Source organism: Oncorhynchus kisutch, linkage group LG10 (assembly GCF_002021735.2).
Source record: "Oncorhynchus kisutch isolate 150728-3 linkage group LG10, Okis_V2, whole genome shotgun sequence".
Lineage (NCBI taxonomy): Eukaryota > Metazoa > Chordata > Actinopteri > Salmoniformes > Salmonidae > Oncorhynchus > Oncorhynchus kisutch.
This window is the reverse complement of record NC_034183.2, coordinates 16533692-16560087: the sequence shown is the minus strand read 5'-3', so window position 1 is coordinate 16560087 and position 26396 is coordinate 16533692. Positions and strand designations below refer to the sequence as shown.

General features: G+C 40.4%; 2 protein-coding genes across 2 annotated transcripts; both read left to right on the top strand.

Moving 5' to 3' along the window:
• The first annotated feature begins 590 nt into the window (after positions 1-590).
• On the top strand, positions 591-8958 carry LOC109897467 (zinc finger and SCAN domain-containing protein 21-like). The gene is made up of 2 exons (XM_020491957.2): positions 591-863; positions 7151-8958. Exons 1-2 carry the CDS (start codon positions 665-667, stop codon positions 8164-8166), a joined length of 1215 nt encoding a protein of 404 aa, XP_020347546.1. The 5' UTR covers positions 591-664; the 3' UTR covers positions 8167-8958.
• A 6944-nt stretch (positions 8959-15902) lies between these two features.
• Positions 15903-26194, top strand: LOC109897824 (zinc finger and SCAN domain-containing protein 22-like). Its single transcript, XM_020492422.2, has 2 exons — positions 15903-16151; positions 21187-26194. The coding sequence occupies exons 1-2, from the start codon at positions 15980-15982 to the stop codon at positions 22449-22451; spliced, it is 1437 nt and encodes a 478-aa protein (XP_020348011.1). The 5' UTR covers positions 15903-15979; the 3' UTR covers positions 22452-26194.
• Positions 26195-26396: the final 202 nt, after the last annotated feature.

The window sequence follows — 26396 nt, the reverse complement described above, 5'->3', positions numbered from 1 at the left end:
AGCGCACCCTGGACGTTCTGGCCGAGGAGTAGGGTTGATCCCGAGCGCTCTGACCTCACAATGTTAGTCAAGCTAACTGGCTGGTGTTGGCTAGCTACTTCCAGACACAAATGAGAGAACGCCTACTCTTACCATTTTACTCGACCTAGCAGAGCTGGTTAGGCTATGATCATGTTATTCAGTGCGTTAGTGACTGTAACTGTGCTGCTTGCAACAATTTAATAACGCTTTTTTTTGCCAACGTTTACTGACACCGGCCATATTCAACGGCTTTTGAGCGTTTGTAAATGCATCAGTTATTATGCGCTCTGGCACACTCAGACGAGTGCGCTCTGAAATCAAAGTAGATAGCCAGAGTGAATTTACGAATGCACCCTTAGACAACCAGGGGAGTTCCTGAAATCGGAGTAGATAGCCAGAGTGAATTTACAGACACAGGAGAGAGAACCCGGAGACACACACCCTCCGTGGAATGAGTTTGACACGTGCAACTCAGTACATTGGCCATGTTTACAGTCCAGTCCAGCAGGTGGCGAAAGCGCAAAATCTGTTAACTTGAAGGTGCACGAACAGTGGATTCCCGTTTTTACTTAGTAATGCCGGATGTTGTTGTTTTTGCACGGACATGGATGGGATGAAAACAGCACAGCCACTTAGCTAGCTAATGTATTTGTATTCTTTAAATATGTCTAAAATACAGTTGTTGAGGGTTTTTCTCAACGATAGATTAACAGCTGCTGCTGATGAGATATTCGGGGTCGTTGAAAAAATGATAGCAGAGTATCAGGAGGAAGTTGTCCGTCTACAGAGGATGCTCGACATTGTTCTTCAACCTGAGATACCGTTAAACCTACACAGAGCAGGTTTGTTACTCATGACGTTTGTCTAACTAACTCAAACTCAATTTTACGAAATTAAATGAGCAATGCCCGAGTAGCTTATTTTTTTTAGAGGAAGTGTAATATGAAAATGATCGGGTATGCCTAAATGACCTAATGCCAGCAGTTGTTCTATTTAATTTCAACAAGCCTAGCTAGGGTGGGCGCTTTGGATCCTCACCATTCGTGATCAGTGCCGTTTAAGATGAGGGAGGATGTTTAAAAAAAAAAAAAAATATGAGCGTGGGCTAATTTCTATTACAACATATATATTCCTTCTTGCATCTGTCTACGCGCTGTCCTCTCACCTTTTCCCTTTGCTTGTGGACTTCAGTGCACAACATTTCCATATCATGACCTCTAACCGCACACAGCCAACATAGTTGTCACGTCATAGTTAACGTAGCTACTAGAACTAACAAGTTAATAAACCCACTACAATCATGCAGTACAGTCAGCAGCTAGCAGTTACACTGGCAGGCCCCAGTTGCAATAAATTAATAAAACCAAAAGCTTACCTCGACTTGGAAAAGTTCCAGTGTTGTATATTCTGCTAGCTAACATAGCATCCCTCTCTGTTTGAGCCAGATGCTAGCTAGGTGAAAGTGAAATAAAATGTACTACGAAATATACAGTAGCTCTCTTGCTTCTTAATTTTGGAAGAAATTAATCAAAACTGTTCAACTATAGTCTTTCTCTTTTTTAATCAACTACTCACCACATGTTTTGCATTGCAGTAGATTATGCTTTCAGTACTAGATTCATTATCTGATCCTTTGATTGGGTGGACAACATGAGTTCATGCTAAAAGAGCTCTGATTGGTTGGAGGACTTCCTCCAGAAGTTGTCATAATTACTTTTGTAAGTCTTTTGAAGGGGGTGAAAAACCATGAGCCTCCTAGGTTTTGTATTGATGTCAATGTACCCACAGGAGGACAGAAGCTAGCTGTCCCCCGGCTACCCCAATGTGCTACCCTACAGAGTGCTGCTGAGACTACTGTTGACCTTCATTGTAAAACTGTGTTTTAATCAATTATTTGGCAACGTTAATATTTTTTGTGTGGTTTGATCTAAAAAGGATAACTTTAATGTTTCACAATTTTTATGTTTATGAAATTCACTGAGGAGGATGGTCCTCCCTTTTCTCCTTTGAGGAGCATTCCATTGATCCTCACTATCGTCTGGGATTAATGTGCCCAGCCGGTATAATACACTCGTGTCTCCCCGGTGACCGTTTTGTACGTCGTCCATTCAGGCTGCAAAGGTGTTTCCTCCTTAACGTGATTTAATGGCTCGTCGGTGCAAGAAACAGGGAAAATATGCATACTGTCTTAATAAAACACATATCTGTCGCTAGGGTTCGTCCGTCGAACTGCCAGATGGTGAAGCATAATTCATCACTCCAGAAAATGCATTTCCACTGCTCCAGAGTCAAATGGCAGCGAGCTTTACACCACTCCAACCTTGGCTTGGCATTTTGTTCGTGGTGATCTTAGGGTTGTGTACGGCTGCTCTGCAAATGGAAACCCATTTCATGAAGCTCCTGACTAAGAGTTTTTGTGCTGACGTATCTTCCAGAGGCGTTGTGTGACAACTGCACATTTTAGAGTGGCCTTTTATTGTCCCCAGCACAAGGTGCACCTGTGTAATGACCATGCTGTTTATGCCACAACTGCACCTGTGTAATGATAATCTTCTTGATATGCTACACCTGTCAGGTGGATGGATTATTTTGGCGAAGGAAAAATGCTCACTAACAGGGATGTAGAGAAATTTGTCCATAAAATTTGACATGTTTTTTTGTGGATATGAATCATTTCTTGGATCTTATATTTCATCTCATGAAGCATGGGACCAACACTTTACATGTTGCGTTTATATTTTTGTTCAGTGTGTATATATAAAGTAAATAAAAAAAGATCAATTGGCAGCTGATTAGTATGATGTTGCATCGGATATTTATTTTACAATGTTTGAATATACTACTTTTAATTACTGAACAAGTAATTTAATAATTGCCACCAGCAGTCTAAAAATGTCAGCAATACGACAGTGAATAACTTAATGAAATGTTAGGCTTAACATGAGAAACTGACGACCAAATAGGCCTACTAATAAACATTTTCCCATTAGCATTACGGGAGGGTCCAGAGAAACTGTGTTACGCTAGTGACATATAGGTAGGGATCAAGTGACTAGGCAACAGGATAGATAGACCATAGCAGCAGTGAATGTGATGAGTCAAAAGAGTTAATGCAAAAAGGGTCCATGAAGATAACCAATAGCTATCCAAACGACCTATTTAGCAGTCTTATGGCTTGGGGGTAGAAGCTGTTCAGGTCCTGTTGGTTCCAGACTTGGTGCATTAAACTGTTTTCCATGCGGTAGCAGAGAGAACAGTCTATGACTAGGGTGACTGGAGTCTTTGACCATTTTTAGGGCCTTCCTCTGACACCGCCTGGTATAGAGGTCCTGGATGGCAGCGAGCTCAGCCCCAGTGATGTATTGGACCGTATGTACACTGCTCAAAAAAATAAAGGGAACACTAAAATAACACATCCTAGATCTGAATGAATGAAATATTCTTATTAAATACTTTTTTCTTTACATAGTTGAATGTGCTGACAACAAAATCACACAAAAATTATCAATGGAAATCAAATTTATCAACCCATGGAGGTCTGGATTTGGAGTCACACTCAAAATTAAAGTGGAAAACCACACTACAGGCTGATCCAACTTTGATGTAATGTCCTTAAAACAAGTCAAAATGAGGCTCAGTAGTGTGTGTGGCCTCCACGTGCCTGTATGACCTCCCTACAACGCATGGGCATGCTCCTGATGAGGTGGCGGATGGTCTCCTGAGGGATCTCCTCCCAGACCTGGACTAAAGCATCCGCCAACTCCTGGACAGTCTGTGGGGCAACGTGGCGTTGGCGGATGGAGCGAGACATGATGTCCCAGATGTGCTCAATTGGATTCAGGTCTGGGGAACGGGCGGGCCAGTCCATAGCATCAATGCCTTCCTCTTGCAGGAACTGCTGACACACTCCAGCCACGTGAGGTCTAGCATTGTCTTGCATTAGGAGGAACCCAGGGCCAACCGCACCAGCATATGATCTCACAAGGAGTCTGAGGATCTCATCTCGGTACCTAATGGCAGTTAGGCTACCTCTGGCGAGCACATGGAGAAATGCCACCCCACACCATGACTGATCCACCGCCAAACCGGTCATGCTGGAGGATGTTGCAGGCAGCAGAACGTTCTCCACGGCGTCTTCAGACTCTGTCACATCTGTCACGTGCTCAGTGTGAACCTGCTTTCATCTGTGAAGAGCACAGGGCGCCAGTGGTGAATTTGCCAATCAAACGTCCTGCACGGTGTTGGGCTGTAAGCACAACCCCCACCTGTGGACATCGGGCCCTCATACCACCCTCATGGAGTCTGTTTCTGACCGTTTGAGCAGACACATGCACATTTGTGGCCTGCTGGAGGTCATTTTGCAGGGCTCTGGCAGTGGTCCTCCCGCTCCTCCTTGCACAAAGGCGGAGGTAGCAGTCCTGCTGCTGGTTGTTGCCCTCCTACGGCCTCCTCCACGTCTCCTGATGTACTGGCCTGTCTCCTGGTAGCACCTCCATGCTCTGGACACTACGCTGACAGACACAGCAAACCTTCTTGCCACATCTCGCATTGGTGTTCCATCCTGGATGAGCTGCACTACCTGAGCCACTTGTGTGGGTTGTAGACTCCATCTCATGCTACCACTAGAGTGAAAGCACCGCCAGCATTCAAAAGTGACCAAAACATCAGCCAGGAAGCATAGGAACTGAGAAGTGGTCTGTGGTCCCCACCTGCAGAACCACTCCTTTATTGGGGGTGTCTTGCTAATTGCCTATAATTTCCACATGTTGTCTATTCCATTTGCACAACAGCATGTGAAATGTATTGTCAATCAGTGTTGCTTCCTATGTGGACAGTTTGATTTCACAGAAGTGTGATTGACTTGGAGTTACATTGTGTTGTTTAAGTGTTCCCTTTATTTTTTTGAGCAGTGTACTTCCCTCTGTAGCGCCTTGCACTCAGATGCCAAGCAGTTGCCATACCAAGCAGTGATGCAGCCAGTCAAGAGCACTCAATGGTACAACTGTAGAACATTGAGGATCTGAGGGCCTATGGCAAATCTTTTCAGCCTCCTGAGGGGGGAAGAGGCATTGTCGTGCCTTCTTCACTTCTGTGTTGGTGTGTGTGGACCATGATAATTCATTAGTGATGTGGACACCAAGGAACTTGAAGCTCTTGACCCACTCCACTACAGCCCCGTCGATGTGGATGATGGGCGTGCTCGGCCCTCCATTTCCTGTAGATCACGATCAGCTCCTTTGTCTTGCTGACGTTGAGGGAGAGTATGTTTTCCTGGCGTCACTGACCTCCATATATGCAGTCTCGTCATCCGTGATAAGGCCAATCACTGTCATGTCATCAGCAGACTTAATGATGGTGTTGGAGTCGTGCGCAGCCAAGCAGTCGTGGGTGAACAGGGAATACAGGAGGGGATAAAGCATGCACCCCTGAGGGGCCCCCGTGTTAAGGTTCCGCATGGCGGACGTGTTGTTGCCTACCCTCACCACCTGAGGGCGGCCCGTCAGGAAGTCCAGGGTCTAGTTGCAGAGGGAGGTGAGCATGGAGGCACTATGGTTTTGACAATAGCTCAGAATTAAATGAACAGCATTCTCATTTAGGTGTTCTTCTTGTCCAGCAGTGTGGAGTGCAATAGAGATTGTGTCATCTGTGGATCTGTTGGGGCGGTATACGAATTGGAGGGGGTCTAGGGTGTCTGATGGTGTTGATGTGAGCCATGACCAGCCTTTCAAAGCTTTTCATGGCTACAGATGAGTGCTACGGGGTGGTAGTCATTTAGACAGGTTAGCTTGGCGCTCTTGGGCACACAGACTATGGTGGTCTGCTTGAAATATGTAGGTATTACAGACTGGGTCAGGCTTGTGAATGTTGACCTGTTTAAAGGTCTTACTCACATCTGCTTTGGAGAGCATGATCACACAGTCGTTCGGAACAGCTCTCATGAATGGTTCAGTGTTGCTTCCCTCGAAGCCAGCATAGAAGGAATTTAGCTCATCTGGTAGGCTCGTGTCACTGGGCAGCTCGCTGCTGGGTTTCCCTTTGTAATCCGTGATAGTTTGCAAGCCCTGCCACATCCGACGAGTGTCAGAGCTGGTGTATGATTCAATCTTAGTCCTGTTTTGACTGATGGTTCTTCTGAGGTCGTAGCAGGATTTCTTATAAGCGTCCAGATTAGTGTCCTGCTCCTTGAAAACGGCACCTCTAGCCTTTAGCTCAATGCGGATGTTGCCTGTAGTCCATGGCTTCTGGTTGGGATATTTATGCATGGTCACTCCGGGGACGACTTTGTCGATGCACTTATTCAGCTAGTTTATGCTAGCTGGCAACAACAGCAGCATGGCACTAGTTAAAACTTGTGATGTAAATTTCAATGGGTGAGGGAGAAATAACTTGTAGTATTGGTCAACATCTGGATGTCACCGTGACATGACAATTAGCTAATGTAACGACAAGCCGGTGTGAATGACCAGTGCAACGGTGTTGTATCGAGTTGCTTGCCACTGTTGGTTCCCACTGGGCAGCAGTTGCTTCATCAGGCAGCTATATCACTACCCGCTAGCTAACGTAGCCAATTTGTTCCATCCCACTGATTTTATATTTTGAGTAGGAGAGCTGCCTACATGAGAAATCATTAGTAATATTGCAAATCTTCTGGATGTCACCGTGATACAGTCTAACGCTCAGTGGGGAGATTTTGAGCTGCAACCTGGCAACACAACAACACGCAGCACAGTGTGTCCTTCGCTCCTGCTTGCTGGCTGCTGTCCTGCAGTAAGGAGAGGGAAGTAGCTAGTGTAGCCAATTTCAGGCCAGGGTGACAGCTAAAATACATTTTTTTGTAGTGATTTTCAATGAAAATGTACAATTACTCTGGTAAAACCGGAATGATTCTGAACACTCCCAAGTCCCAACTTCGGACACACGACTACGATGACTACTACTACATTATTCAAAATACACACATACAGGAACTTCCAGTACCAAGCTCTCACCTGAGGAGGACTATGGGGTGCTTTTATACATTTCCCAAGTTGATCACTAATTAGGATCCCACATGAAACACTGACCAATACTTTGATTCCTACCTTGTTACATACATGTTGTTAAATTTTCCGTCTTATCCTTCTTCCAGACTTCCAGCAGCTCTCTGTCTCTGAAGCGGAGATCCCCCCGGAGCAGCAGCACTATGAGCAGGAGTGGAGCCCCAGTCTGGGGCAAGAGGACCCAGAAACCATACAATTTAAAGATGAAGAGGAGGAACTCCGGACCAGTCAGAAGGAAGAGCATATTCAACGGATTGAGACTGTTACTAAAGATTACATATTCACTCCTGCCTGTGTAAAAAGTGACTGTGTGGAGTACCCAACTCGGCTCTCAAATATCTATCAAGCCCAAAAGGAAGGAAACAAAGAGAGAGACATTCTACCCAGTACTATAACTGAACAGATCAAAACAGAACCTGATGGAGAGGACTATAGGGAATCAGAACCAACCAGTGTCTCTCAGCCCCTCTCTACAGGAAATCCAGTCTGTTCTGCAGTTCAAATTGGTATGGAGAATAAAAGACTTCCATCAGGTTTTAAGCAAGTCAAATCAAAGAGAACAGATATGGGAAAAGGACAAAGGTCCCGTATCAACACTAAGGGTAAGAAATCTACTCAGTTGTCCCTCCTGAAATCACCCAGTCAAGGTCATGCTACTCCTTGTTGTAAGGTGTGCGGTAAGTATTTTCATTACATGGGCTCATTGATGAAACATGTTCAAACTCATACTAAGGATAAAGAAACACTTTGTGGAGTGTGTGGAAAGCATATGGAGTCCACAGAAGGTATGAAAGAGCACCTCCAAACTCACATTGCAGCTAGGTTGTGTTGTCATGTTTGTGGTAAGTGGTTCAGCAAGAACAGTAAGCTGACAGTGCACATGAGGAGCCACACAGGGGAGAAACCTTTTTCCTGCCCTGTTTGTGGTACATGCTTCATGCAGACTGGAGATCTGAAAAGACACATGAGGACCCATACTGGGGAGAAACCATATCTCTGTCCTGATTGTGGAAAAGGATTCAGCGTTGCCAGTAATCTGTCAGTGCACATAAAGATTCACACAGGAGAAAAAGGAGAACCAGATTCAGTACTGGCACCAATCTGAAAGTGCACATGAGGACTCACAGGGGAGAGACCATACTAATGTCCTCATAGTAGAAAATGCATTTCCCAATCAGGTACATTAAATAACAATCAAAGACATACCAAGGCACCACTGTATAGGTGCAATGATTGCAGGAGTTCTCAAAATGATAGAACTCCTACAAAGTTACATAAACAATCATGACAAAGGAGAAAACATGATAATGTGCTGTTTGGGAAAGGTCTGGAGACAGAAGACTGAGATTCATGTTCTAACTTCCATGTGTGAGAGGAGATGTCTCTCAGGACACAGTTGTTGGGTGAATAAGATATGACTGAATTACTGCTTGAACATACGAACTCTCCATCTCTATCAGCAGCTAGTGGATTTTTGAGCAACAGCAGTTCCTGCTCATTACTTATAGGATGACACAGAGATTTGAACCTATGTCCTCCATCTGTACATAAAACATGTTTTAGAGTTAAATGTGTTGTTAAATGTTGAAATCTGCTACTTTATATCTTGTTTGATGTTAAAGTAGTTTTCACAATAACAGTTGATTTTTGTTAGTCTCAGGAGCTGAAGGAATCTTACCATTTTTGTTATTACCGATGTTAGATGCCTATATCCACTCTTTGAGGGGAAAATATTTGTATCTATTTTGTTTTCCATGTTTTGACAATTAAGAAAATGTGTTGTAATATGTTCATGTAGACCCATTCATATGAATGAAGCTTGAGAAACGTGTTTTTCCAGAGATTGTACATTTTATCTGCCTTTTGTATAACAGAATAAATGTTGATAACACATGTATATCGTGAGGTGTCTTTTACCTGCACATTTCTCTTTCCTCTGATTTCTCTTTCCTCCAGCCACCCTAGCCATACTGTTCTCTCTGCTACTGCACGGCAAGCAGTACTAGAGCGCCAAATCTAGGTCCAAAAGGCTTCTTAACAGCTTCTACCCCAAAGCCATAAGACTCCTGAACACCTAATCAAATGGCTATCCAGACTATTTCCATTGTCGTCGTCCCCAGAGAGTTGTACGGTTTGTAAAAATATATATATATTTTTTTGCATCAATGATTTTTGTTTGACACATTTTAACATGAAAATAATCTCACTTTAAAAAGAGTCTGTATAATTCCATTGCCATGGAATTGCCCGAATACAAATACATCTTCAAAAGACAAACACTGTAAGGGAGGGCTCTTCCAATAAATCACTTGGACCTTGAAGCCAGCAAAGCCTCTCTAATGAAACCAACTGAAAACATATTTACATACTGTACACATTAAATATTGTCAAACATCAAACTCACTGCTGGCCAAATAACGCATACCTTTTCATAAACAATGGACCACACCTTAAACATTTCTTCTCAAACAGTATCTCTCACACACGCAGGAGGAACTTTCAGTACCAAACTCTCACCGGAGAAGGACTATGGGCAAAGATGATCTATTATATTGACAATATAGTTGAGTGACCGCTCCAACAATATATGTACATGTCCTCAAAGATGGAAGGCAGGCGGGAGGAGGAGCCAAGATCAGGTGATACCATTCTAGCCAATGAGAGGTCAGATGCACATGTGAACAGGCACTACTCTGATGTAAGTTGCCGAAATGCTACATTTTTCTACTTATACTGTACCAGTGCTTTCGTAACATCCTAACCATTACGAAACTTCTATTCAATCAAATAACTATTTTTGTTTTTAGTGTGTATACATACAATAAGTACATAAATAGACAATGATAACATATGCTAGGGGGTACAACAAATGACAGATTATACAAAGACCTTAAAAGAAGCAACCATATTGATTGTTTTAACAGCTTTCTTATTAGAATAATGTAGAATGGTCTTAATGTACTGCTTAATGTACTGCTTAATGTACTGCTTAATGTACTGTGAATATCTTTCCATAATTGTTTTACATATAGACAATGCCAAAATAAATGCAACATTTTCTGGATGTTCAACACAAAAAGTATAATCAATGTTAATGTATTTTTTTAGTTTCTTCAGGGTAGTACTTATGGATCATTCTGAAAGAGACCTTGACCTTGTTAACAAGTATTTGTGTGGTAATAACCAGACTTTTTTTCCAACAGATATTAGTGACCAATGTATTCCAGTAAGTTGTGATATAAGGAATGAATACAATATCCCTTTGAAATAAGGAATGAATACAATATCCCTTTGAAATAAGGAATGAATACAATATCCCTTTGAAATAAGGAATGAATACAATATCCCTTTGAAATAAGGAATGAATACAATATCCCTTTGAAATAAAGCATGTATAGATCTGTTGTTCTGAGGGAGCAAGGAGAAACATATTTACCCTATTGGAGAGTCAACTGGATTAATTGAGGGTAGGTCAAGAAGGTGAGGTCTGGCTACACCACTAAATAACATGAGAGTTTGAGATGGAATAGCATCAAAGACTATGGCAAACTCTAGGTGTTACAGGGATATTGTAACAAGATAACATTTCCTCATAATTGAGAAACAATCATTCTGCATTAAAAAGTTGACTCACCAGCAGGATATGATTATTGAACCAGTTCTTAAAAAATAAAGACTTGTTTCTATACAAAATGTCCTTATTGTTCCAAATTAAATACCTATGCGAGGAAAAATTATGTTTATATATTAACGACCATGCTATGAATACTTGTTTATGAAAAGCAGATAATTTTGCAGGAGTCTTATCAATGTTACAGTTACAAAACGGGAGAAGATATAATGAGGGATGAAGTTTGATTCTTTAAAAAATGTTTAGCCCAATTTATCTGCACTATTATTCAAAGTAGGAAAATCTAAAAAATTGAGACCACCATATTCATATGAGTTCATAACGACAGATTTCCAAATACAATGTGTACGATTTTTCCAGATGAAGTTGAAAAGCACCTGGTTAACCGCTTTACCTAACTTCAGCTTTAGAAAGCAATACTCGACCTTTCAAGGATAAATCCTTCTGCAACCAATGGTTCAACTTCTTTTTGTTTTTTTCAATAATAGGTATAACATTTAATGAGCATCTTTCCTGTTGATCCGTAGATATGGTAATCCCAAAGTATGTTACTTTTTCCTTGACTGGAATATTGCATATACGTAGAGGCTATCACACAGTCTTTAACAGCAAACAATTCACACTTTAAGGTTTAGGCAAAGACCAGATGTTTGGAAAATATATTTATCACATCGACAGCTCTAGGAATCTGGTCAGCATCTTTCAAAAACAGGGTTGTGTCATCTGCAAGTTGACTTACGATAATATCTCTGTCAGCAATAGAGATCCCTTTTATATTGTTGGATTTAAAGGAACTTGTATGAAGTTGGGTTGCAAGCAGGGAGAGGTAAGAAGAAATTGGGCAACCTTGCCTAATCCCTCTTTTCAAATCAAATCTAGGAGAAGTACAATGATTTAATTTAATTGAACTGTTCCCATTCATATAAAGAGTTTTAATAGTACTACAAAATAATTCCCCAAAACCACATTTCTCAAGGGAGAGAAACAGAAACTCATGTTCCACTGTATCAAAGGCTTTATAAAAGTCTATGAAGACAATAAAACTATCTTTGAAGATTAAATCTAATTACACTTTCTTTTTCAGCTCTCCTTGTCTTGGCAAGAAAAGTCCCATATTTTCTTAAATATTTTCCAACCTCATATTTAAAAAGCTCCCAGTTATTACTGCATGAATTGTCACTTATAGCTTTGTTCCAAAAGTGTGTAATTAAATTGTTTATCTCCATCTTGACCAACTCATATTTTAATATAGAGCTATTAAGCTTCCAGTAGGATGCTCTGCCAAGGCCATTATCAGAGATAAAAAGTTGAATGTCAATATAAATAGCTCTATGATCATGGAAGGGGAGTGGCCAGGATGTTAACAGAAATACCCTGTTTATCAAAACATTTAGACTCCAGCCAAGAATCTATGCGTGATTGTCTGGAACGTGCCTTATTACTCCATGTGAAAGACTTGTCATTAGGAAACTTTACTCTCCAAATATCTATAATATCAAACCTTTCCATAAACTGCCTCAAACTTGTGTTCATAGAAGTGGACTGTCCCAGAGGCCATCTATCAATTAAATTATTCGGGGAGATATATTAAAATCCCCACCTATTATAAATAAAGCATTCGGGAACTTGGTTAGCCAATGGAGAATATGCTTTTCTAAAGATTCAAGTAAGTAATCATATTCAAGTTTGGAATTGTAACCATAAATTTTGGGAACAATAATGATGATGTTGTTACAGTTGATAACAAGACAGAAGAAAGTGACCAAAAGGGTCACAGTCGGAGTGCAAAATACTTCCATTGAAATTATTCTTTAGAGTGATAACTCCAGCAGAGCGTTCAGAACCATGAGAGAGCCATACATCATTACCCCACTGAGATCTCCAGAAGTTGACGTCAGTAGCAACTGAATGAGACTCTTGAAAAAAACATAAATCTGTTTTAAGCTGTTTGGCAAAAAATAAATACTTTGCACTTTACATTATTTCTTAACCCCCTAGCACTGAGTGAAACTATAGATAACGACAAAGTGGAATATAGAACAAAGTACTATGAGCTAAGCAACAATCACAAATCGATAAAGAATGAAAGGAAACCTCAATCAAATAACCCTCACGCAGTTGGGACACAAAATGACAGGTCGCCACTGCCCTCACGTAGCAAATTAGCAATTACATTTTTTGTTTGCAGAATTTCAACACTAATTGACCTCCATAAAAAAATATGAAATTCGTGGTCAGATTTTGGGAGGAGTAAACCCTTGCACTTCTTCCTTTCTTTTTTTTTTTCTTTAAAAAAAATCTATATATATTTTCTTCTAATTTTGTTTTTAGTGTTAATTATTATTACATTTGTTTTTTTATTGAACAGTAACATGCAAACCCCAAAAAACAGAACAGCCAGAGGTATTACACCAAGAACTGAGGAAGAGAAAAAAATACAAATCCACATAATATCAAATCAAATACAGACATGAAGGGAATACATCTTTTAAATATTTTGTTTTGTATACGTTTTAATGATTCTAAATAGTTTTCCAAATCAGATGTTTTTAAATTGTTCTTAAATTTAGATTTGCGTATGAAACATTTTCCTAATAAAATAAAGATTTATGACATACTGACGTTCAATTGTGGAATCAGTGTAGTAAAAATAATGTCCACATTTGATATTTCAATGGCTGTATGCACTTTGTTGCCAAGATATAGTTTCACAACAGTTCAGAACACCTCACTATGTAAACAATTACAAAACAGGTGTTCAATAGATTCCGTTTCTAGTTCACAAAAACTGAATTCACTGGTAACATCAGGTATATATTTAGAAATAAAGCTATTACACAGTTAGAATCTATGGATAATCTTAAAGGAGATCTCCTTTACTTTATTGGTCACCATACATTTGTGTGTAGTGAGCCAAGCACGGCGCCAGTCTACATCAATCGATGAAGCCCAACAAAATATAGCAGAAGGAATAGAATTGCGGTTGCGGGCGGTGCAGTTGCCATATCAGGCGGTGATACAGCCCGACAGGATGCTCTCAATTGTGCATCTGTAAAGGTTTGTGAGGGTTTTAGGTGCCAAGACAAATTTCTTCAGCCTCCTGAGGTTGAGGGGGTGCTGTTGCGCCTTCACCACACTGTCTGTGTGGGTGGACCATTTCAGTTTGTCAGTGATGTATACACCGAGGAACTTGAAGCGTTCCACCTTCTCCAATGCGGTCCCGTCGATGTGGATAGGGGGGGTGCTCCCTCTGCTGTTTCCTGAAGTCTACAATCATCTCCTTTGTTTTGTTGATGTTGAGGGAGAGATTATTTTCCTGGCACTACACTCCCAGAGCCCTCACCTCCTCCCTGTAGGCTCTCTCGTCATTGTTGGTAATCAAGCCTACTACTGTTGTATCAACTGTTGTGACTCAGGACCAGACAGGAGGAAGAGCCGTTTAAGGGGATTGAGATTGATACTAAAGGCTCCATTTTGAATCTGGTCTTTTTGGTCTGAAATTCTCCATGTTATACAGGACACCACAGGTATTACTGTTCAACCAGACTCATGTGATCTCCTTCTAGGTATTGTTCCTGTGGATACACTCCAATCCTTTCCACTTAAATGGATAGATGATCTTTTAGCAGCAGCAAGGAAATGTGTAACAGAATCCTGGAAAAATAAACATGCACCCTCAAAAGATATGTGGTGAGGTCTATGTGGGGAACTTGCTGAGATGGAGAGAATTACATCAACCTTGCAACATAGACAGCATAGGTATGAAGGTGTCTGGTCGGCGTTCCTGACATATTGTACTGGTCTTATTCTGTCATTTCTTTTTTTGTTGTTTCTGTTGTTTTTCTGTGGCTTTATCTTATTCGGACTCTTGAAATGCTCTATACAGCCAAAATGTACCCTTAACATGTGAATGTAGTTTTGCTCCTTTGTAAAGACAGAAAATGTATGTTGTGTATGTATAGTACATGTTCTTTATGTGCGCTTAAATAAAAATGTATAAAAAAAATTGTTTTTTTTAATACTCAATTTTGACTTCTGCTTGTGTGAAAAGTGACTGATGAGGACCCAGCTCTCATATCTCCATCAAGCTCAAAAGGAAGGAAACAGAGAGAGAGAGAGAGAGAGAGATTCTATCCAGTACTACAACTGAACAGATCACAACAGAACCTGATAGAGAGGACTATAGGGAATCAGAACCAACCAGTGTCTCTCAGCCCCTCTCTGCAGTCAACCCAGTCTGTTCTGCAGTTCAACGTGGTATGGAGAATGGTTTAAAGCCAGTCAAATCAAAGAGAGAAGAGATCATAAAAGGTCACATATCAATGCTAAGGGTAAGAAATCACTAACTTTCACCTGTGAGAGGAGATGCACCTCAGGACACAACTCTTGGGTGAATAAGATATGACTGTATTACTGCTTGAACATAAGCTCTCCACATCACTGTCTAACAGAGAGCAGTTAGTGGATTTCTGAGCAACAGTACTTCCTACTCATTCGTTATAGGATGATGCAACAGACATTTGAACCTATGTCCTCTATCTGTACATAAAACATGTTTTTTGTTTCGAGAGTCAAAATTCTCAATATGTTGAAATCTGCTACATTATATCTCTTGATGTTGTTAAAGTAGTGTTCACAATGTTGGTTACTTTGTGCTTATGTGCCCTCTGGTGTCCACAGGAGTTGAGAGAATCCTAAACACATTGTATTTGTCATATTTTCTAAGGGTTAGTTTTAAAATAAAATGGTCAGAGAAATTGTAAAAATTGGCGGGGTTTATGACTTTGTGGTGTGGAAGCTGGTGATGATAGTGATGATCTTTTGTCGCAGATGCCACACATGATTAAAACAGAACAGCTAGATGGCTAATCAACGTGCATGATCTAAAAATGCCTAAAATAGAGTTGAGTTCTCAACAAAAGATGAACAGCTGCTGCTGAGGAGATATTTGGGCTCATTGAAAAAGCGATAGGAGAGTATCAGGAGGAAGTTGTCAGTCTACAGAGGTTGCTCGACATTGTTCTTCAACTTGAGATAAAGCTACACAGGGCATGTTTCTTACTCAACGTTAATACAACTGAACCAATCTTCATTTTGTAGGACAGAGAAATTCCATGTTGCACTCCAGTCCAGCAGGTGGCTATAGCGCAACAATGTAATAACTTGAACATGCACTAACAGTGGAGTTTTTTTTTAAAGTAGAGCCCGGATTCTGTTGATGACGCACGGACAGGGATAACAACTAAAATAAAAACACAGCTAGCTAATCAACTTGAATTATCAAAGAATGTCTCAAATACAGTTGTTGAGGGTTTTTCTGAACGATAGATTAACAGCTGCTGCTGAGGAGATATTCGGGGTCGTTGAAAAAACGGTAGCAGAGTATCAGGAGGAAGTTGTCCGTCTACAGAGGCTGCTCGACATTGTTCTTCAACCTGAGATAAACCTACACAGAGCAGGTAGGCTAACTCGGGGGTTCCCAAAACTTTTTTGCGCCGGGGACCCCTTTTGTGGTAGAAAATTCATCAGGCACTTCCTTGAATATCAGAACACAACTCCTACTTCAGAGTGCGACAAAAATAGCATAAAAGTTGCAGTTTAAATGAGAGTCGTTCCATGTTTGAACAAGCCATGGCGATCTCTGATCGTTCTGAAGTCGTTTATGTAGTTAGAAACAGATAATATTAACATTCATACAACATTATTTTGTTTTACATTTTATTTGATCTCTGAAATTAAGCTAATGGATTGCACCCAAATTGGCTCTTTTCATTTATACAGGATTGACATAATATCCATTAAACAGGGTTTGGGAGAAGTGAACTACACTGAACAAAAATATAAATACAACGTGAGCTGAAATAAAAGCTTCCAGAAATGTTCCATTCTTGCAAATTTTGTGCATACATTTGTTTACATCCCTGTTTGTGAGCATTGCTCCTTTGTCAAGATAATCCATCCAACTGACCGGTGTGGCATATCAAGATTAAACAGCATGATCATTACACAGGTGCACCTTGTGCTGGGCACGATAAAAAGCCACTCTAAAATGTGCAGTTTTGTCACACAACACCACAAATGTTTTGAAGGAGTGCGCAATTGGCATGCTGACTGCAGGAATGTCCACCAGAGCTGTTTACAGAAAATGTAATGTTAATTTCTCTACCATAATCTGCCTCCAATGTTATTTTTGAGAATTTGTCAGTATGTCCAATCGGCCTCACAACTGCAGACCACATGTAAGGTGTCGTGTGGGCGAGCGGTTTGCTGATGTCAACGTTGTGAACAGAGTGCCCCGTGGTGGTGGAGTTGTGGTATGGGCAGGCATAAGCTACGAACAACAACACAATTGCATTTTATCGATGGCAATTTGAATGCAAAGAGATACCGTGACGAGATCCTGAGGCCCATTGTCGTGCCATTCATCCACCTACATCACCTCATGTTTCAGCATGATAATGCACAGCCCCATGTCGCAAGAATCCGTACACAATTCCTCGAAGCTGAAAATCTCCCAGTTCTTCCATGTCCTGCATACTCACCAGACATGTTACCCATTGAGCATGTTTGGAATGCTCTGGATCGACGTGTACGACAGCGTGTTCCAGTTCCCACCAATATCCAGGAACTTTGCACAGCCATTGAAGAGGAGTGGGACAACATTACGCAGGCCACAATTAACAACCTGATCAACTGTATGTGAAGGAGATGTGTCACCCTGCCTGAGGCAAATGGTGGTCACATCAGATACTGACTGGTTTTCTGATCCCCGCCCCTACCTTTAAAAAAATAAAAATAAATTGTGTTCCCAGTCATGTGAATCCATAGATTAGGGCCTAATGAATTTATTTAAATTGACTGATTTCCTTATATGACCTGTAACTCAGTAAAGTCTGAAATTGCTGCATGTTTTATATTTTGGTTCATTATAGAAGGACTGAGAAGCTCAGTTCTGGTGACTTTTTGAAAGGACATTCTACTCCAAAATGAATGGGGGGGGGGGAAAGGTTGCTGACATCATCTAAAATATAATTTCCACTTCCAGAAATGAGCCCAATAACATATTGATAAAATGATGTATTATTTTAACCTGTTGGACCATGCGTATAGCCTATGCATGGTCCATATTATCAGGTATGCTATTAGCTAGCATTTGAAAATTAGGCAGTTTTCAGCCATTAACTTCACCCACGACTGACTCATGCAAACTACAACCCCGATGCATTTTAACATTTAAAACATGTCAATAATCATTGCTTGCAATAAGGCTTTAAAAAAATGGCCTTTATCTTTAATCAGCGAGAAAGAATCTTAAATATATATTTTTTAAATGAGAACAGATTCATACAGCTGTGTGTGCTTCGATCTGATGAAGCTACACTACCCAAGTTACACTAACACACAGAATACTTCCAAAATGCTTCCAAAACCGTACCGCAAGCAAAACCGTACCCAAGCAACAGCTGTTAATGTTCAGATTGGGTGTCAGGGCTATTAAAAAAACTCCCCCGTACAGAAGACACCTTCGTTCAATGACTCTTATGTGTAATGTAATGGAACTGAGAGTCAATGGCTAGATATAAGCATCATCACCTGTAGCCGAACTGATGCAGAATATTGGCTATTAATAAATAGGCAATCCCATGTTTCAGCCTATCGCCATTTACCCTATTGCCTTCAAACTCAACTCTGGACCTCGAAGCCCGTTCCACTGCGTTTTTTCATTGTTCCCCTCTAAATCAGGGATTGATTTAGACCTGGGACACCAGGTGGGTGCAGTTAATTATCAGGTAGAAGAGAGAACCAGCAGGCTCCGGACCTCATAGGGTAAGAGTTGAATACCCCTGCCTTATTGGTCTAATCATTACCCAGATCCCAAATGGGATATTTTAACTAACTATTTAGCAGAAAACATGCATAAACATAGTGAATGGGGCAGCAGGTAGCCTAGTGGTTAGAGTGTTTCGGTTACTGGATCGAATTCCCGAGCTGACAAGGTAGAAATCTATCGTTCTGCCCCTGAGCAAGGCAGTTAACCCACTGTTCCCCGGGCACCGACGACGTGGATGTCGATTTAAGGCACCTCTCTGTTTCAGAGGGGGTGGGTTAAATGCGGAAGACACATTTCAGTTGAATACATTGTTGGACAACTGACCTAGGTCCCCTTTCCCTGGAATATAATGTAGGCCTGTTAGGGTAACTTGGGTTAACCCGCCACACGGGGTAACACTCCCCCTGACTTTACTTGTCACAGAAACTACTTGTCACTTTTTCCCCCCCAACACTTTCCCTGGTTGTCACTACTCTTGCTCAACTAAAAATGTAATGTTTCATCACAATTTTAAGTCACTCCCAAAAAACTATTTTGAGGTAGGGTGGTGTTTTACCCCAAGTTACCTTACAATTGACCCGTGTTACATTCAGCGCCACTCTCCCATATGCACTCACAGGGAATTGCTGAGCAGTAACTTGCTTAATTAACCATGCCGCTGCTAGAAACTCTTGAGTTTAAAATGGTGCAGTACGCACATATTTAGCAGTTAAAAAATAAATAAAGTAGCAATGGAAAGCTGGGATCCCCCTTTTTTTAACAAAGGACATTAAAACTGCCGTTTTCCCCTACGATTGCAAGAATTGTTGAGCATTGTTTGCTTGTCAGAAGCAAGTTTCCCTCCCTATTGTACTTGTAACTTGAGTGCACCTCGAGAGAAACATTTCTCTCGCATAGAGCAACAACAAGCTGACTAGTTAAAAACAAACTATTCTGCTATGGGGTTGTTGGATTTTTCTAGTCATTAGTTGTTTTGTTTGCAAGGAAAAAGTAAACATGGACGGTTCTAGCATCTTCAAAGTGCATCTCGGCAGATTTTTTTTTTTTAATGTTCCATAGTTTTGGGACGGTGGCAACAATGCTGTGGCGCAGTGCCATTGCTAGTTGACTGCAGCAAAAACACTGCTGTTAACATTTGACCCCAAATTGATCTCTTCTTGCAGTCTATGACATTTCAGATTTACAAATGATAATGTTTTACAAATTAGTTTGGATGTACTTTTAAGTAACTTTAGTAAACTATATTTTTCTTAAGGGTAGCTTTAGTGCTGCTTAACTTCTTCCAGTGTGAAGTATTTGGCAGTTTGGTAAACTATCTTTTCAGAGTAGCTTCCCAATACTGTCAATAAATATAGTACGCAACATCTGATTTGGACCATAATTCTTCCCACCGTTAATTAATAAAATGGTGAAAAGTCACCCATGATCCCCCACTCCAATCCCACTCCAACCACCAGTACAAAGTATCACTTCTCTATGTTTGACAAGTAGTGAATCTGATTTATATTTTCTTCCCCAATTCAGAGAAAATAGTCATTGACGTTTCTTCCCGTATTTACAATAAATTGTGAAAGTACCAGGTTTTGCCTCCTAGATGCTGCTGTTTTTGCTGTTGCCACACTCTTTTATAAGTGTTGTTGGTCTCTTGTGTTTATTACATTTATCATAACATTTTCTTTGCAACTTTGAGTAGAAAACCAGTAGCTTTTGCGTATGATGAAAATAACTTATGGTCATCCTCACAACAAGCCAAGCCTGTCCTTCATGAAAGTAATTCAGTTGGTCCTTCTCTAGGCCAGGGTTTCCCAAACTGAGTCAGCTGTGTAGTGCTAAGGCAAAAAATAAAATGGGGCCCCAGGACAGAGTTTTTTTTTTTTTTTTACCCCCTTTTTCTCCCCAATTTCGTGGTATCCAATTGTTAGCAGTTACAATCTTGTCTCATCACTACAACTCCCGTATGGGCTCGGGAGAGACGAAGGTCGAGAGCCATGCGTCCTCTGAAACACAACCCAACCAAGCCACACTGCTTCTTAACACAGTGCGCATCCAACCCGGAAGCCAGACACACCAATGTGTCGGAGGAAACACTGTGCACCCGGTGACCTGGTAAGCGTGCACTGCGCCCAGCCCACCACAAGAGTCGCTAGTGCGCGATGAGACAAGGATATCCCTACCGGCCAAACCCTCCCCAACCCGGACGACGCTAGGCCAATTGTGCGTCGCCCCATGGACCTCCTGGTCGCGGCCGGCTGCAACAGAGCCTGGGCTCGATCATTGGTGGCTTTTGATCATTTTATTGGATTCCTCATGTCTTACTCATTGTTAGATGGAACTATATTTATTGAAGATTATATCAACACTATAAATTAAAAGGGCCAATTTGAGTACAATTAATTAGATCAAATTATACTTCAAAATAATGTTTCAGGAATGCAAATATCTGTTTCAGTAACACTTTATTTGGATAGTCCATCAGTAAAATGTAATCTATCTACTAACCATAACCATAAACTTATTCTAATCCTAACTGTTTAGGATTAAAAGTTTAGAATTACAGTTCAATTATATTTGACTAGTATAATTAATTATTGCAGGCGTACCAGACAGGAGGTAGGTCTACATGTCATTGAGTTCTCTGTTTTATCCTTTCTCCTTTCCTCCAGACCTCCAGCAGCGTACTCTTTCTTTCTCTGAAGAGGAGGTTACCCCTGAGCAACAGCAGTGTGAGCAGGAGTGGAGCCCCAGTCTGGGACAAGAGGACCCAGAGCCCATACAGATTAAAGAAGAGCAGGAGGAACTCAGGACCAGTCAGGAGGAACAGCAGCTTAAAGGGCTTGAGGCAGAGACCATAGAATTCATATTCAATCCTGTCTGTGTGAAAAGTGATCGTGATGAAGACCCAACTCAGCCCTCACATCTCTATCAAGCCCAAAAGGAAGGCAACGGAGAGAGAGACACTCTACCCAGTACTAAAACTGAAAAGATCAAAACAGAACCTGATGGAGACATCTATGTAGAATCAGAACCAACTAGTCTCTCTCAGCCTTTCTCTACAGTAAATTCAGACTGTTCTGCAGCTCAGAGTGAAAACAGTCAAAGTGTCAGTGGTATGGAGACTGGAGGACCTCCTTCAGGTTTTAACCCAGTCAAATCAAAGAGAACAAAGATGCTGAAAGGACAAAGCTCCTGTGTCAAGAAATCTACACAGTTGTCTCTCCTGAAATCTCCCAGTCAAAGTCATGATACTCCCTGTTGTTGTAAGGTGTGTGACAAGTCTTTTCATCACATGGGTTCATTACTTAAACATGTGAAAACTCATAGAAAGGATAAAGAAGGTATTTGTGGTGTGTGTGGAAAATGTATGGAGTTCACAGAAAGTATGAAAGATCACCTCCAAACCCACATTGCAGCTAGATTTTGTTGTGATGTTTGTAGTAAATGGTTCAGCACAAATAGTAAGCTGACAGTGCACATGAGGAGCCACACAGGGGAGAAACCTTTTTCCTGCCCTGTTTGTGGTACATGCTTCATGCAGAATGGAGGTCTGAAAATACACATGAGAATCCACACAGGGGAGAAGCCATATCGTTGTTATTGTTGTGGACAAGGATTCAGCACTGGCAGTGCTATGAAAAGGCACATTAGGATTCACACAGGGGAGAAGCCATTTTGTTGCCCTGATTGTGGCAAATCATTCACTCGTAAGGGACATCTAAAAATACACATGATGACCCACACAGGGGAGAAACCACATAGCTGTCCTGATTGTGGCAAAGGTTTCAGCATTGCCAGTAATCTGTCAGTGCATATGAGGAGGATTCACACAGGAGAGAAAAGTCAAAGGATTCAGCAGTGGCACCAATCTGAAAGTGCACACGAGGACTCACAGGGGAGAGACCATACTGATGTCCCTATAGTAGAAGATTAATTTTCCAATCGGGTACATTGAATAGCAATAGGCACCATCTATGGCCACCAGACTATATCCAGCTGATCTGTCATTAAACCATCAATATGCATTCAAATCACCCGCACAGCTGATCTCAATTGCAACCATCGTTGGCCACCGATTTACCGCTCCTGTCGAGCTTATCTTTTAGTCCTGATTGCAACCAACATTTTTCAAGATGATTTTGCCCAATGGTGGGTATTATCATCGTAACAATATAATCCTGCAATTTTAAATTGACTAAGGGCCATTTATCTATTTGACTATCCGTACAACTGATTTCCTCGTTTACCAAGGCAAATATACAATGCAATGTAGCTTACCCTACACATTTTATGAATTGAAAAATTATGGTGTAGGAGTATTTATTTGTTTCCAATTGATGTAATCAATTAATGGTTTTACTTGTCTTAATAGAATATGACTATTTCTGACTAAGCGGGGGAAAATGTATACTCCTTAAAGGGGACGTTTTTTACAACCAAATCTCTATTTTGGTGTAAATGGCATGTTATGAAAATTATTGCAACCAATAGAATGTTACTCATTCAAAGGTTTTTCTTTATTTTTTACTATTTTCCACATTGTAGAATAATAGTGAAGACATCAACTATGAAATGGCACATATTGAATCATGTAGTTACCAAAAAAGTGTAAAAAAATCAAAATATATTTTAGATTCATCAAAGTAGCCACCCTTTGCCTTGATGACAGCTTTGCACACTCTTTTCATTCTCTCAACCAGCTTCATGAGGAATGCTTTTCCAACAGTCTTGAAGGAGTTCCCACATGCTGGCTGCTTTTCCTTCGCTCTGCGGTCCAACTCATCCCAAACCATCTCAAGTTGATGTTGAGATGTGTCTCTTACTTGAACGTGAAACATTTATTTGGGCTGCCATTTCTGAGGCTGGTAACTCTTAACTGATTTTCTGCAGCAGAGGTAACTCTGGGTCTTCCTTTCCTGTGGCGGTCCTCATGAGAGCCAGTTTCATCATAGTGCTTGATGGTTTTTGCGACTGCACTTGAAGAACCGTTCAAAGTTCTTGACATTTTCCGGATTGACTGACCTTCATGTCTAAAATGAATGATGGACAGTCGTTTCTCGTTGCTTATTTGAGCTGTTCTTGTCATAATATGGACTTGGTCTTTTACCAAATAGGGCTTTCTTCTGTATACCAACCCTACCTTGTCACAACACAATTGATTGGCTCAACTGGGGCGGCAGGGTAGCCTAGTGGTTAGAGTGTTGGACTAGTAACCGAAAGGTTGCAAGTTCTTACCCCCGAGTCGTTCTGCTCCTGAACAGGCAGTTTTCCCACTGTTCCTAGGCCATCATTGAAAATAAGAATTTGTTCTTAACTGACTTGCCTAGTTAAATAAAGGTAAAATAATAAAACTGTTTCCACAAATTAACTTTTAACAAGGCACACCTGTTAATTGAAATGCATTCCAGGTGACTACCTCATGACGCTGGTTTAGGGAATGGCAAGAGTGTGCAAAGCTGTCAAGGCAAAGAGTGGCTACTTTGAAGAATCTCAAATGGTTTGGTTACTACATGATTCCATATGTGTTATTGCATAGTCTTGATGTCTGCACTGTTATTCTACAATGTAAACAAAAACAATGTAAACAAAAACCCTGGAATGAGCAGGGGTGTCCAAACTTTTGACTGGTACTGTATATGGGGCATACAACCATCCCAGTACTGCAGATTTTGCTGCGAAGAGACAGAATAATTTGATCACTTGTTTTGGTACTGCACATATGTATATAGCTTGTTTTTGCTCGCAGGTTCAGGAATGGCTAAAGCATTGCAACATTTACCTGGAGCTAACTGCAAAAACCACTGTTGGTTGACTTGAAAAGCCATAGTCAATTGATCAGTAATATAGTAGTACTTTTAGTAAAAATATTCATCTTTAATATACAATCTGTAGAAATTATGAGAATAGAAAGGTACGGAACTGTTGTGAAACATTACAGCACAATTGAAAAAATATGGCAATTAGAAATGAAAACTGTATGGTTTTCAGATATTGATAGGAGGGGTTGAGGGTAACTGAAGGGTGGGGCTAAAAACGAACAAAAAAAGATACCTAATGTCAAATATACCGTGTCATAAAATGTATATAGTATGTATAAGCTGTAAGTAGAAGCCTAAGTATTGTAGTCAATTATTTTACTCCAATTAGGGGAGGGGTGGTAGAATTAGGGTAAAATAATAAAGGCAAAAATATATATATATGGGATTGGAAATTATGCAATTACATTGATAGAATCCACAATCTATCTGCAGTATTAAAGCTGATCTACCCCCTTAAAAAAAGAAATCAGATTTAATCAACAAATACAATAGTCAGTTTAAAATAGGTTAAGGGTATAAGACTGTACATATGTCTGTTGGTAAAATCACTACATATCTCATCGAGCCAAGCAGGGAGAGGCTGCCCGTTGTCACCTTTCCAAGACCAGTCAGAAATGTCAAAGTTACCCTACGCTAATGACGCAGGTGGATCTCAAAACTGAACTTGTATCCGTGGTGTCTTTCTTTCATGATTATATAACTAGCAAAGGAGTTTTAAAGTTGGGGGTGAAGTATTTTTGGAGTTTTGCAATGAGGACATAAACAAGCATTGTTCAGCTAGTTTAGCCGGGTAAAACAAGCTCGGGACAGGATCTAGCTATGCGCACTAGGCTAATTCAGGAGACCGATTTGTAGTTTGTATGCTCTATCAGGAAGGAGCTGGCTGTGGAAAGTTTGATTAAACAATTCAGAGACAAACGAATATGTCAGATTACAAATATTTAAGGAGAGCGAATTGATATACAATCCTGAAATCAGCTGTAGTTGTCAATAGTATAACAACGCTTAAAACTATGTTTGAGTGAACCCTGAATCCAGAAATGAATGATGGAGTCTTCCGGACACGGTACACGACGACTCCTCACCACGCTATTTTAAGACACTTTATGTTGGTGTTTCCTTTATTTTGGCTGTTACCTGTACGTCCTCCCTTTTGTACATAAAACATGTTTTACGTGTAGATGTAATGTGGAACATTTTTACATCGACAAGACATCTGTTTTGATGTTGCTAAAGGGAAATTACATGGTAACGGAATTATGCTGAGACACTTTTAAAATGTATACCAAACAAAAACCATTGATTTCAAAGTTTAACAAACCATTTTCTATGCACAATGACTACTTTTAACAATCTCCGCAAAGTTTAACAAAAACACATTTACAGGAAGAACTGTGCCGGTAACAAAGTTTGATAACAATTCACCTGAGGGAGATTTTACCTTAATGTGTTACCAAACTTTGCACAGTTTGTACAGTAAATTATATATTTTAAATTGTTCAAATGAGTCGTTGTGCATAGAGTTGTACTGTTTGTTAAAATGTTTGTTTGGCATACATTTTAAAGTGAAATTCAGTCTCAGCGTAATTCCGTTTCCATGGAATTGTCCTACAGTAGTTTTCACAATATCAGTTACTCTGTGCTTATGTTTCCAGTTTCCACAGGATCTGAACAATTCCTATCGTGTTTGTTGTTACCTCTGAGCTTGATGCCAATATACACTCTGAGGAATTCTTTTTTTTTTTATCTATCAAGTGTTCCCATTCATATAAATGAACCTTCTGAAACATGTTTGTTTAATCTAGGAATGTATATATTTAATCTGCCTTTGTATAACAGAATAAATGTTGATAACGCATGTTTATTGTGAGGTGTCTTTACCTGCACAATTATTTTTCCTCTGTGTTAATTGCACTTATTTCAGAATATTTAGGAAAGTTAGCTGGCTAACTCATTGATTCTGCTTTGTAGTATACCCCTCAGGCCGACTGTCCAAGTCCGACAGTAAACTAACTTAATAATGAAATACAAATGTCTAACACCTACAAATTCAGAGAGAG

What these genes read in the sequence shown, in the direction of transcription:
- LOC109897467 (XM_020491957.2), top strand. Translation starts at nt 665, where the DNA reads ATGTATTTGTATTCTTTAAATATGTCTAAAATACAGTTGTTGAGGGTT. An exon ending in GTTAAACCTACACAGAGCAG is followed by an intron (nt 864 to 7,150) that starts GTTTGTTACTCA and finishes TCCTTCTTCCAG; the next exon opens with ACTTCCAGCAGCTCTCTGTC.
- LOC109897824 (XM_020492422.2), top strand. Translation starts at nt 15,980, where the DNA reads ATGTCTCAAATACAGTTGTTGAGGGTTTTTCTGAACGATAGATTAACA. An exon ending in GATAAACCTACACAGAGCAG is followed by an intron (nt 16,152 to 21,186) that starts GTAGGCTAACTC and finishes CCTTTCCTCCAG; the next exon opens with ACCTCCAGCAGCGTACTCTT.